We start from the raw sequence: 11,926 nt of genomic DNA on the forward strand, positions 1-11,926 counted from the left end.
TGGTCAACGCACTCTGCCGCACGTGTGCGGCGTCAATAAGGTTCAGTTGCGCATTCCGTGTGCACGTGTAGCTCATTTTACTGCTTCGAAAGTTCTATATAACTGCGTGTTAAACAATTTGGTGTATACCGCCGTGCTGGCCGCGAGCGACTTGGGGGCTCGTGAAGGAATATCAGCGTGTCATCAACGACATTAGATATCAAGGATTTAATTTGCTAATATTCGACTCGACATCGGTGTTGATCGGTGTCAACTATTCGGCGGGAAACAGCGGAACGGGAGATACTACTATCGATATCGTCGGCCCTTTTTCGTTGGATAAGCACGCGGTAGGACTTTTCTCACCACGCTGATAATAAACCGCAGACACCGGACACCGCAGTCATGTACAATTTAACGGAAGGAGCGTTGGAGGTAAATCTGTTGAAAGCATTATATTGTTATTGCGTTGTATTGTGTAACAATTGACATTTCATTGTTTCAGAAAATCTTGCGGGGCACGAACGTCGAGAAACCGGTGCTCCAAATATGGGTGAGTACAGAATTCAGTAGCAGGATTTTGTAACCTCTTAACGACAGTTTCGGTATTGTTGTTGCGCAGGGTACTATATATGGTAAAAAAGCTGCGCAACGATACCGAAACTCGCGTTGAGGAGTTACAAAATCCCACCTCTGATCTGTCGCATCCTCGTAAGTCGGCGCGTCAAAATTATTTATCTCGTGAAAGCGTGACTTTTTTTTTTACAGAGCAAGGTCTACTCGGCAGAGTCAGGACAATTGCTTCTGTCATTTTTATGTAGATTTTTATCTAACTAAGTGTTTGTTATATCTTGATATATTATGCGTCGTGACTCATGATATGTCTGTCACATTAGAAATATTTCAATTGTCGATCAAACATTATTTTAACTGTAATAAAAAATTATCATGTTGCACAGGACTGATGCTTTGGATGTGCAAGACAAGGATTCTACTTTGTGATTTTCAGCGAATGCTATCCTAATAATCGTGTAATAATTTTACAGGGTTACAAAAAACTACCGAACAAGGATGGTGTCGCTACCGATCGCTACAGATTGCTGGTGTCCGATGGACAGAGGTATAACTCCTTCACCATGTTGGCGACTCAATTAAATTATCTTATCACGGATGAAATTTTAACCGAGAATGCAATCTGCAGAATATTAAACTATCACTTGACTTTAATGAGCAACAATGGCAAAGAAAGGTATTATTTACACCTTACTTTTTGCATTAAAATAAGTAAATAATTCAAGTGTCAAGCATATTTTTTCTTATCAGATCCGTGCTAGTGATATTGGGTATTGATGTGTTGGTTTCTGGCAATAAAGTTGGACGCAAGATAGGCAATCCGACTAATATAGACGTTAAATCAGATTCTGAAATCACATCTACATCCACAGCTGCAAATTCCTCTTTCCCAACTAGTGAGTATATCGTTGGCTTGCGCCAATTGTGTCTAGAATAAATTACCAATTAACTTGTGTTTGCAATATTTTTTTGAATGGATTTTTTAAAATCTGTCTTGCTAATAGATGGCGCAGCCAGAAAGGATTCTTCGAATCATCGTGCCTCTTCTGATATATCCACGACACCAATCGCCGCATTAAGTCCTTACCAAAACAGGTAAGAGAATTTTATTCTATATAAAATATATTTAAAAATACACGACATTGAAGATGAAGGGACAATGATAAAATTGTATTTAGATGGGTGATCAAAGTTCGCGTGACTAATAAGTCTCCAATCAGAACATGGAGCAACTCCCGTGGAGAAGGCAAGCTTTTTTCCATGGATCTGATCGATGAAAGCGGCGAAATTCGATGTACCGCATTCAAAGATCAATGCGACAAGTTCTATGACACGATAGAGGTATGCGTCGTATGACTGAAATCAACGATGGGTATATGAAACTTTTTTCCGTGAAGGATTAAGTTGTCGAGTGTTTTTATTTATACAGCCTGGAAATGTGTATTATATCTCGCGGTGCACGCTGAAGGCAGCGGACAAACGGTTTAATATGTTGAAAAACGATTACGAGATGTCGATGACCGGCGATACAGAGATCGTGCCTTGCCACGAAAACAGTGCGGACATCCCGACGTTGCAGTTTAACTTCTGTCCCATAAGTCAAGTAGAAAACAAAGAAAAAGATGCCTTAATAGGTACGGTAATAAAAGCTAATTAAATCTTAAACATTGGTTACGTCAATCAAATGATTTTTTTCATCGTTAATGTGTATCCTCGATAATTTTATCTAAATATATCAATTGGCAACATTTATTTCTTGTTATAATTTTATCTCTAAAGCTATCAATTAAATGTTGTCTCTAAATATCAATTGCAAATCACCCTGCATTAAAGTTTTACTGTATACGATAATAAATAACAATTTTAAATTTTGAAATATATAAAATAAGATTTGGTAAATATATAATTGGATTAATTTGAAAATGATGGGTATAATGATTCATTTGTGCTAGATGTCTTGGGCGTCGTTACAACTTTCAACGATGTACAACATATTGTACAACGAAATACCGGCCGAGAGCTCTTGAAGAGAGATGTTGATATCGTTGATGACAGCGGCACAATGGTGAGCAGTTTATTGACATAAATTTTAACATTTTACTGTTACGGTTGAATAAAAAAAAATTGTCTGTTAGGTGCGCGTTACACTGTGGGGAAAGCAAGCCGAGGACTTTGATGGTTCTAATAATCCGATCTTAGCCATTAAAGGAGCGCGTGTGGGCGAATTTAATGGTGGAAAAAATTTATCCCTTATAATGTCTTCCGTACTTGAAAAGGATCCTGATCTTCCCGAAGCACACAGGTATATTCAAGCTGATTCTGAATTAAGGCAATTCTAACTTCGTAATTATAATTAAAATTTATTTTTAATTGAGAGAAATAATCTCATTTTACGTTTGCTCTTTATGTAATTTTTAATGTTAATTAATTTCTTAATTATGTCTTTCATTAGAATTTATTGTTATTTAGATTGGCGTTTCTAAATTTCTTTGAAAATATGCTGTTGTGAATTATATAATTTTGGAAATACAATATAATTACATAAAAAACCAGTATAACGTTTATATGATACATATTTCACAGATTGCGCGGATGGTACACTTCGGTCGGCCATTCGGAGAACGCTAAATCATTGTCTAGAGCAGGTGGAAGTGGTGACTTCAACGCGCCGTTGTGCACTTTCCAGGAGGCGACCGAAGCTCGATTGGGGGAAAAAATGGATTTTCCAGATTCATTTACAGTAGTGGCGATCGTTAACATGATTCGCGTGGAAAATGCCATCTACAAAGCGTGTCCCGTAGATGGTTGCAAGAAGAAGGTGAATAGTTACGCCGACACGAATAGAATTTATAAAATAAAGATTCATGGTATATTTCCAAGCTGTTTAACAAAATACGAGTTACTGTAAAACTTGAATTTAATTTCAGTTAATCGATCAATCTACCGGAGTATTCAGATGCGAGAAGTGTAACAGGGACTATCCAAATTTCACGTATCGCTTGCTGGCAAGTGTATGTATATTGTCTTCGCATCGTTCTTATTTATTTATATTGAAAGTATCTTCTCTGATATCTGTTCGGTTTATTGTTGTAACAATTCTCAGATGAGCGTGGTAGACGCAACAGGCAGTCGCTGGATAACTGCCTTCAGCGAAGATGCTGAGAAAATATTCGGCATGTCGGCGCAAGAGTTGGGGGAATTAAAGGAGAACGATAACGACGCTTATATGCAGAAATTCGACGAAGTGAATTTCAAGAGGTTCTTATTCAGTTTAAGGGCGAAATCAGAATTTTTTCAGGTAATCGATAGAGCGTACATTTTATCATATTAATAAAATTTTTTCCATAATTTTCTCTTCTAATTTTCATAGCAGTCTATTTTTTACCATTGTATAAGTCATATTCTAAGTTAATCTTATATTCAGTGGTATTATATATTTTTTTCACATATGTATATTAAAAGATAATATATTAATACATTTTCTAACCATTTCTACGTTTTCTCCAGGATGAAATGAGAATAAAACACGTCTGTAAGTCAGTCGCGCCGCTAAATTACAAGACTTACCTAGCACATCTGATAGACAAAGTCTCCAAGTTGGTACACATCGAGAAATTGGAGTCGAACTAAATAAGATGTCATACGTTTTGTTAAAAAGAAGTTCAAGAAGATGATTGAAGCTTATAAGTTTGTACGTTTAATTGAAGTATTATGATCGTTTCGCGGTATTTTTTCCAAGTGTCTTTTATTTAGATCGTTTCTATTATTCAATGAAATTCGATTAAGTATTCTTCAATGTAAAAGAAGAAAACCGAATGCAGCACGTAAGATAAAATTAAAATTATATTAATCACATTAATCGATTATATCGTTACTTTCCACAAAGATGTTTATAATTTTTTTTTGTATTATGATTGCTATATAATATCACATTTATTGTGCCTGCAGTACGATTTTTGTTAAAATAAATTTCTGATTTACACAATGATGGTCGCGTTTTTATTAATCGATCCAATATGATTGGAAAATATGTTTCGCTACTGTCGTTGCCTCAGCTTTCTCTTTAGATCCTAAGATTCTTACAGAGTCTCTTCAGAATTATTCCGTACAACAGCAATAACTACCTAGATTTTAATGTAAAATGCATCATTTTTGTCGCGTTGTGAATGCACGTGTGTCTCGACACAAGGTGCGATAAAATCGTTACGCAAAGCGGATCCTCATCAGAAAGATGGCTCGTCACGCTGTAAGATTCCGATTTATCTTTATTCCCTGGTACTACATATGTATATGCATGTATGACGCTATTTATATTCATTTCCTAGAAGAAAAGAGATAAAATCTAGATGATAAAATTTGAGTATGTGTTTGATATATATGTCGAACATTAATATGTCAAACTATGACATGTAACTTCAATTGCTTTGAGATAGTCTCGATTTTTTTCAATAATCATAAACAGTCACAATAATTGTTGGTTAATCGAGTATTTAAATATAAAGCATGAGCTATCTGAAGAAATATTAAAAGAAGGAGTAGAACTACAATCGGTCAATTATATACAAAATTGTTTTATTTATATAGATACAGATACACACACACACACACATATTTACGAATCTGCGCTGTGTTTACAATGTGCGTTGCACTTTCGCCATTTTCGTTCGGTGATGCATCGTGTTATGACACGTACTGTGATATTTTACAAGTAGGTTCACCGATTGAAAAGAAGCGATGGAAGGCACGGCGCGAAAGCGGCGAAAGAAAAGTCGGAAGAAAAAACCTGGTGTGTCCAAAGACGATGGCGCAACACAAAGCTATGATAGAAATACATTGGATTCGAATATCTATCTAACCTATGACATTCTGAGAATTATCTTTCAATATTTAAAGGCCAAGGACTTAGGAAGAGCCGCGATGGTTTGCAGGTACAACGTGTAATATTAATGTGATCCGCGCTCGATTTAATCTTAAACATTTATTTAATACGAGCAGAATAGTATATCGTTTCTATATCGTGTGTATGCGAATGGACATGAAGAAGATTTGACTTACAAATGATCTCTTTGTGGCGTTTCATGTTGTGTCTTTAAAAGTTTAATAATAGAACTATTAATGGTAACATTTAACATCATTCCATCTGCTGTATTACGAAAAGTACATGACATTGTAAGCTGAACAAAGCACAAATTTGAGGAAATTATTCTTTTCAGATCCTGGTCAGAAGCTGCAAATAATGAGAAATGGACAAGAGGTCCTTGTTGTTTCATACTGTTTGACAAAACAATGCACAGTTTTGAGTTTATTATTAATTTTAATAAACTTTATAATATAAGAATTAAACCATCGACAGGATTCTTTTTTATTCCTTATAAAGCTTCACGTGATACAGAAGGTATATATTTTATTTTTTTTTACTGTATTTTCTTTAGTAAGTACAGATACAAATTTTGGAGTTTTATAAAAGTAAATTGTAAATTAATTTATTGACGTAAAAAAGTATGTAATGTACAAAAGTATGAAATAAATATGAATGTATTAATACTATTTTGATACAAATTCTTTTATTTATTTTCCTATTTAAGTCAGAATAAATATGGAATCGTTGAAATCAATTTTTTATTTCTTTTTAAGATTTTTATACAGAGGATTGGCTACCTGATCATTGCGAGGTTATAATGTTATATAGTAAAGGTATTATTATGGATAATGACGAAATGGAGCGTATGAATCTATTTCCAAAAATGGTGTGTGCATTTTTACCACAAATCCCGAACGTGAGAATAAAATCGTTTGAAGTGGGGAATTGTGGTATACAAAATCCAGCTAATTATCAAGAGATAATTAGTACAATTGATGAACATGAAACATCCATATCAAATCACGAGACATCTACGTGTTTTATGTTATTCTGTAACTACAATGGTCAGAAAATAGCAAAACAGTGGGCCTCAGCCGTGCAAAAAAGGTAAAATTTATATTTAATCCAAGCAATAATACATATTCAAATTTACTGTTCGGTAATCAAGTATGTCCAACTGTTGTACAATAATTGCTAATATTTGATAACACGTGTTTATTTTTCTTCACGTATGTCCAGGAAAGAAGATAAAATTGTTTCTGTATGGGGTGGCGTGGTGCAAGATATTTACATGCGACGTACATGTAAAACGAAAATGTTTCATAAAATAGATGCATATTGTGTTGCTGTCCTGATTACTGGTCCTATACAGACGTGGTCCACGATTTTGGACATGAAATGCAACACAAAGGAGCAGGCTGAAGCAAAATTAAAGTTATTTAGGGATGAAGTGAAGTTAAAGAAACATTCCATAGGATTTATGTTTGTGTGCAAAGCTCGCGGAACTACAATGTACAATGAACCTAATGTGGAATCAACGATATTCAAAAGATTATTCCCCAAGGTACCCTTAGCAGGTTGCTTTGGCTATGGCGAATTTGGAAAAAATACTATCGTTGATGAAGCAAACGAAGAAAGTGAGTAATCTTTTTCTTTCCTTCTTAGTGAAAATACCGTCTCCCGATAGGTAAGATATATAATTCTCTTTTTGTTATAGAAAATGGCAAAGGGGAACGTAAAAAATCTAAATCTTGGTACAATGAATTCTCTACTGTGTTTTTGATAATTACGTATGGTTGACGTTTCGAGAGAAGATATATGCTGTGTGCTACGAATATATTTTATCATTCGTGCATTGCTAGTTTTAGGTCTTGAAAGCAATTGCCTGCGTTTTGTACGAGTCCAAAAGTGATGTTACCGACGAATAAGAAAACAAGTTATAATAACTCATGACAAATATATTATGTTCGTACTATACATGTGTTTTTTATTTTTTATGATACTGAGTTGTTTTACAATGCTTGTAAAATTATCGGTTAACTAGCCGGTTTCAACACTGATTTAGCGCTGGTCGTATGCGATACGCGCACACGAAGTCGTACATTATTGCAAACGTCGACTAAGGACGTAGGCCGTGTTTAAATTTCCCGCGCTCGCCTGCGAGGCGCTTGTGCAGAAGCGACCCCACGAGCGGTGATTGGTTGTGATGAAGCGTGAGGATTGGCTGTGGCAAGCGAGCTGTGATTGGTTGAGTGAGTCGTGCGAGGGAGACCGCCAACAAGCTTTGACGGTTGAACCAATCAAAAAATGTGTAAATCATGTAAAATTTTAGACTCGTGAAAATGTCAACAAATTAATAAACAGCTATACGAGTCAGGCGCGGTACGTGGTGCACAAGTAAAGAAATTAATAGTTACAGAGAAGTAACGAATTACAATATATATAATATACATAATATACATCTATTCCAATTTGATAAACTGCGCGCTGATTATTTGTAGGACTTGAAACACAGCTATTAAATACTTTTTTAATAAGAAAAAAAGGATCTGTTCTCCATTAATTTAAACGTTTTTAAAAAAAATTTTTTATTACTAAAAATGTTTTTAAAAACGTTGAAAAATATTTTTTTGTTACTTGGGTTACTTAGCAAATATCAACCAATATAAATGTCTCTCAACATTAATTATATTTACTACTTACTGCGTATGTTGTATTGAAGTCGCAAAAGTTGAACATACAATATTTCCCGCACAACAGACACACGCGACGGATATAACGGACGTAACGGACTACGAATTGATGGAAGCAGCCATATTGCTTTTCTCGCAAAAAAAGGTCGCGCGCTGATTGGTTCAAAAACTGAACGAGTGCGCAGCATCGGGAATGCTTCACCTGTCTACTTACACCATGGGTGAAACGAGCGAAATCTGTTTGACAGGCGACAGGCGACAGCTTGGTGCGTTATGTTTTGGACTGTTTTGGACGATGGTTTCCTACTACGTCGTTAATCGCCGTCGCGCATAACCGTGCTCGATTACATCGAGGACCTGCGAAGTTTACGTTTTTTTTTTTTTTTTTTTTTTACTAATGAAAGAAGCACGATGTTGAAGCACGGTTTTCCCATTACGATAATCGTTATCGTCTATCTGTCACAGCTGTCTGAGGTTAGGATTCGTTCTCGCGATGAATTTGTTCAGTTCAGTCTTCGGTCGGAGATCACGGATGTTTTTTAACGGATTGCGAATGATTGCAGGCGCAATATGACGACAAGAGATGCAAATGCATCTGCCCGAGTCTCTCTTCGGTCACAAACACGACGCAGTCGGCCACGGAGCGTCTCACGCACATTATAAATGTTCCACCGATACAATGGTAATTCCGTAATGTGTAAATGTGTCAAGATAAATATTTTGAGGACAAGAAATATCCCCTTTGTTTTGTTATAATTAAATTCGACGTTTATATATATATATATATATATATATATATATATAATTTATATGAATTTCTATATGTTTCTATATGTTGAAACGGTCCCTACGAGTTTCAGTTAGATTAATAATGGTTCCCTAATTTACATACCCATATTATACGATTGGCAATGTTTCTTGCCTTTTACTTGTTGCCAGTCTGTTGTAATACATATGTAAAATTTGCAGCAAGTGCGAGAACGTCGTTCTGCCGAAATTTGGTGATCAGATAAAGGGCAAGGAAGAGGTATTTTGCTCGCGATGCGACTGCAAATACGAAAACAGGAACACGACTATTATTAAGGTGCTTATTTTTTTCTGGTAGACCTCACTGGTAGACCTTATATCGCTGTCAGAATAGATCGTAATAACATGGTGAAAAAATTTGTTACAGATCGTGGTGATAATAGTTATATGGGTTATCTCGTTGTTAGTAATTTATATGTTATTCTTAATTTGTCTGGATCCGTTGCTTAACAAACGGATACACAAGGCGTCGGCAAATATTGGTTATCACGAACATAATAATGAAGAGGTAAGTACCTCTCTCTCTCTCTCTCTCTCTGTTCTCTAACTTGTGTGTGCGAGTGGGTGATATAAGTATGATGTTTAACAACTAAACGTGCCGAACATGTATGTTCTTTTTTTTCTTTTATTACAAAGGACGACTCGTCTCTTGCACCTGGAACGTCACATCCAATGGGGGAAAGGGGCAATGTTTTGAATCGCGTCGGACATCAGCAAGACAAGTGGAAGCGACAGGTTCGGGAACAGAGGCGGAATATTTATGATCGTCATACTATGCTGAACTAAGTTGCACATTTTGTTCTCTAAGTATGTAAAATATTCACACATACAGAATACTTCTAGTTGCGATTTGTTCAATCCTTTCACAACAAATCTTCCGCGAATAGTTTGTATCGATCAAATATAATATATTGCAGTAATAAAGTAACATTAAGCGTCAGCGAGCTAGTTTTTCGATCATTTTATTTTCGTAAAATTGTATCCGTTGGATCGTGTCACGGCTGACATTTAAACGAAAATATATATATTCAGAGATTTCATTATTTATTTTGTGATTATAGTGCATTGAAAAATAAACTATTAAATATATATTAACCGCGCGCTTATTGCGACATGTACATTCTTATTAGAAGTATCTATAAATAAATATTTCAGGTTTAATATATTTACTATATAATCCTAAATAAAAAAATTAATTTTTAGATTATATGTGAGCACAGAGCTAATTCGCAGAGGGATTCCGATAATTTTGTCGTCACGCTGTAAGGCTAGCTTTTAAAAGTATTTTTAGTTGTGAAAACAATAGTAAAAAACACAGAAATCATCTTTACTATATTTTTGATAAAATTCTTTTCAATAATATTTATTGCACTAAATGAAAATCCTTAGATAATTATGTATAAAACTCGAACACTTAATCGTATATATTTTATGAGACAAGTTTTTTTGTGCAGTGATAGGACTTACTGAATTTCTAAGGTTTTCAATCTTTTAGGATTACTTTTCCAAGCGAATCTTTGATCGTATCGTATAACGTTAAGACGAGAGCACCACCGGTGCCGCGAAGAATGTTAGAGAATGCACCTTTGAAGAAAGCTCCGGAACCTTCGTTTCTCGTTATTTTTAGCCAACAATCCAGTGTGTTTTTATACATTATGTCAGCCTTACTTCGCCCTGATTGCATCATCATTCGTCTTCTAACTGTATCGAAAGGGTAGGACACGATACCCGCCATCGTTGTTACTATCTACAAAAGATTGGATGGCACTTGTGCATAATAAAAAAATTATTGTACTCGTCGCTTCATCTTTATTCTTTATATGTTCGTGATGAGAAAGGATAGATTTGTACCTCGGCGATTATAAAATTCATGTACAACGGTGTGCTCTTCGGATCGGACAGCATACCCTTCATAGTATCATAAAATCCAAAGTACGTCGCGCGATATATAACGATTCCCTGTACGCTAACGTTGAAGCCACGATACAGTCCAAAAAATCCGTCCGATTTAAAAATCTTTAGTATACAGTCGGTTATACCCTTGAATTCCCGTTTCTCACCTTTTCCGACGTCGGCGGCTAATCTAAAAAGTTAGACTCTTGTCATATGTAAATAATGACTGTTCTAAAATTTAACGTTCAAGTTGTGCCATCTTGATAAATCACGCTAAATTAAGTTTTTGTAACGTTCTATGTATGTAAGGTATACCTGGTACGGGCCAAGTCGAGCGGATACACGAATAAGAGCGACGTCGCACCAGCGGCACCGCCGGCTGCCAGATTTCCAGCAAACTGTCGCCAGAAAGCATCTGGCGGCACATCTCCCAGGAAGAAGGCCTTAAATTTATCTTTGAATGCAAAATTGAGTGCTTGAGTTGGAAAGTATCGAATAACGTTGGCGAAATTGCCTCTGTAGAAACTAAGAAATCCCGTTTCCTGAGGTATACGAACAAACGCGTCTATCATACCTAATGAAATTTTAACGATTAAAAAATTGAAAAACCAACGGATGGAGAATGGAGATTATTTCTTGCGCGGTGTATCAAACCGGAGCAAATCGCTCCAACGTACCCTTGTACTGTTGTTCAGGTCTTATCTGCTTCGAGGTATGCTGCACTTGCAACAATAATTTCACTCTTTCTAGAGGAGCAACTGCTGTCTTTGCAATCGCCGCGGACAGACCGCCTGCCAGAAAATCTATCAGAAAAGATCTGTACGCGTCCATTTCTTGGGGCCTGTCAAAATCGACAGATTGCGAGTAACTAACAGTCCGTCATGCGGATCTCGTTGAAATCACGCAACGTTTGCATACTTTTAATCGCCATATATATTTACGTTAATATCGAAGTATCACATATCTTTGCTCTATCTGTCATGGGAATGAAACACAACGTCAGATCTACTATGCTACGAGTCACTTGTTTTGTCGATCTACAAGATGCACTGCTTTAAAACAATTGGAGAATGGTTTCTTCGAAAATCCCCTAAAACGCTTAAAAATCATTAAAATTATA

At 35.9% G+C, this 11,926-nt stretch overlaps 4 protein-coding genes across 6 annotated transcripts; 3 read left to right on the top strand and 1 right to left on the bottom strand.

The window, feature by feature from the left end:
* Window positions 1-37: 37 nt before the first annotated feature.
* Window positions 38-4,540, top strand: LOC143902615 (replication protein A 70 kDa DNA-binding subunit-like). The gene is made up of 13 exons (XM_077415683.1): window positions 38-414; window positions 485-532; window positions 1,026-1,228; window positions 1,303-1,448; window positions 1,557-1,647; window positions 1,731-1,893; window positions 1,982-2,186; window positions 2,505-2,617; window positions 2,688-2,854; window positions 3,136-3,370; window positions 3,480-3,563; window positions 3,656-3,850; window positions 4,060-4,540. Exons 1-13 carry the CDS (start codon window positions 385-387, stop codon window positions 4,180-4,182), a joined length of 1,803 nt encoding a protein of 600 aa, XP_077271809.1. The 5' UTR covers window positions 38-384; the 3' UTR covers window positions 4,183-4,540.
* Window positions 4,541-5,196: 656 nt separating this feature from the next.
* LOC143902616 (F-box only protein 22-like) lies at window positions 5,197-7,390 on the top strand. Its single transcript, XM_077415685.1, has 5 exons — window positions 5,197-5,480; window positions 5,766-5,947; window positions 6,187-6,520; window positions 6,653-7,050; window positions 7,131-7,390. Exons 1-5 carry the CDS (start codon window positions 5,287-5,289, stop codon window positions 7,211-7,213), a joined length of 1,191 nt encoding a protein of 396 aa, XP_077271811.1. The 5' UTR covers window positions 5,197-5,286; the 3' UTR covers window positions 7,214-7,390.
* Window positions 7,391-8,325: 935 nt separating this feature from the next.
* On the top strand, window positions 8,326-10,707 carry LOC143902330 (uncharacterized protein CG1161). 3 transcript variants are annotated; one of them, XR_013258331.1, is made up of 7 exons: window positions 8,326-8,580; window positions 8,670-8,788; window positions 9,076-9,190; window positions 9,281-9,421; window positions 9,550-9,720; window positions 10,117-10,175; window positions 10,409-10,707. XR_013258331.1 is itself a non-coding variant. In XM_077415119.1 (6 exons), exons 1-5 carry the CDS (start codon window positions 8,518-8,520, stop codon window positions 9,697-9,699), a joined length of 588 nt encoding a protein of 195 aa, XP_077271245.1. In that variant the 5' UTR covers window positions 8,326-8,517; the 3' UTR covers window positions 9,700-9,720; window positions 10,117-10,707. The 3 variants fall into 3 exon arrangements, 2 of the variants coding, with proteins under 2 accessions (XP_077271245.1, XP_077271244.1); XM_077415119.1 differs by having other exon boundaries at window positions 10,117-10,707; XM_077415118.1 differs by lacking the exons at window positions 10,117-10,175; window positions 10,409-10,707 and having other exon boundaries at window positions 9,550-9,853.
* Window positions 10,397-11,839, bottom strand: LOC143902331 (ADP,ATP carrier protein-like). The gene is made up of 4 exons (XM_077415120.1): window positions 11,484-11,839; window positions 11,122-11,380; window positions 10,765-10,996; window positions 10,397-10,660 (listed from the first exon to the last, which is right to left on the bottom strand). The coding sequence occupies exons 1-4, from the start codon at window positions 11,635-11,637 to the stop codon at window positions 10,397-10,399; spliced, it is 909 nt and encodes a 302-aa protein (XP_077271246.1). The 5' UTR covers window positions 11,638-11,839.
* Between the last annotated feature and the right edge of the window lie 87 nt (window positions 11,840-11,926).

This window comes from Temnothorax americanus, unplaced genomic scaffold, assembly GCF_048541705.1.
Source record: "Temnothorax americanus isolate GAGA-0224 unplaced genomic scaffold, ASM4854170v1 Scaffold4, whole genome shotgun sequence".
NCBI lineage: Eukaryota > Metazoa > Arthropoda > Insecta > Hymenoptera > Formicidae > Temnothorax > Temnothorax americanus.

What these genes read in the sequence shown, in the direction of transcription:
- LOC143902615 (XM_077415683.1), top strand. Translation starts at nt 385, where the DNA reads ATGTACAATTTAACGGAAGGAGCGTTGGAG. An exon ending in TAACGGAAGGAGCGTTGGAG is followed by an intron (nt 415 to 484) that starts GTAAATCTGTTG and finishes TCATTGTTTCAG; the next exon opens with AAAATCTTGCGGGGCACGAA. An exon ending in AGAAAAAGATGCCTTAATAG is followed by an intron (nt 2,187 to 2,504) that starts GTACGGTAATAA and finishes CATTTGTGCTAG; the next exon opens with ATGTCTTGGGCGTCGTTACA.
- LOC143902616 (XM_077415685.1), top strand. Translation starts at nt 5,287, where the DNA reads ATGGAAGGCACGGCGCGAAAGCGGCGAAAGAAAAGTCGGAAGAAAAAA. An exon ending in AGCTTCACGTGATACAGAAG is followed by an intron (nt 5,948 to 6,186) that starts GTATATATTTTA and finishes TTTCTTTTTAAG; the next exon opens with ATTTTTATACAGAGGATTGG. An exon ending in GCCTCAGCCGTGCAAAAAAG is followed by an intron (nt 6,521 to 6,652) that starts GTAAAATTTATA and finishes ACGTATGTCCAG; the next exon opens with GAAAGAAGATAAAATTGTTT.
- LOC143902330 (XM_077415119.1), top strand. Translation starts at nt 8,518, where the DNA reads ATGTTGAAGCACGGTTTTCCCATTACGATAATCGTTATCGTCTATCTG. An exon ending in ATCTGTCACAGCTGTCTGAG is followed by an intron (nt 8,581 to 8,669) that starts GTTAGGATTCGT and finishes GAATGATTGCAG; the next exon opens with GCGCAATATGACGACAAGAG. An exon ending in ACGAACATAATAATGAAGAG is followed by an intron (nt 9,422 to 9,549) that starts GTAAGTACCTCT and finishes TTTATTACAAAG; the next exon opens with GACGACTCGTCTCTTGCACC.
- LOC143902331 (XM_077415120.1), bottom strand. Translation starts at nt 11,637, where the DNA reads ATGGACGCGTACAGATCTTTTCTGATAGATTTTCTGGCAGGCGGTCTG. An exon ending in CTCGACTTGGCCCGTACCAG is followed by an intron (nt 10,997 to 11,121) that starts GTATACCTTACA and finishes CTAACTTTTTAG; the next exon opens with ATTAGCCGCCGACGTCGGAA. An exon ending in TGAATTTTATAATCGCCGAG is followed by an intron (nt 10,661 to 10,764) that starts GTACAAATCTAT and finishes AATCTTTTGTAG; the next exon opens with ATAGTAACAACGATGGCGGG.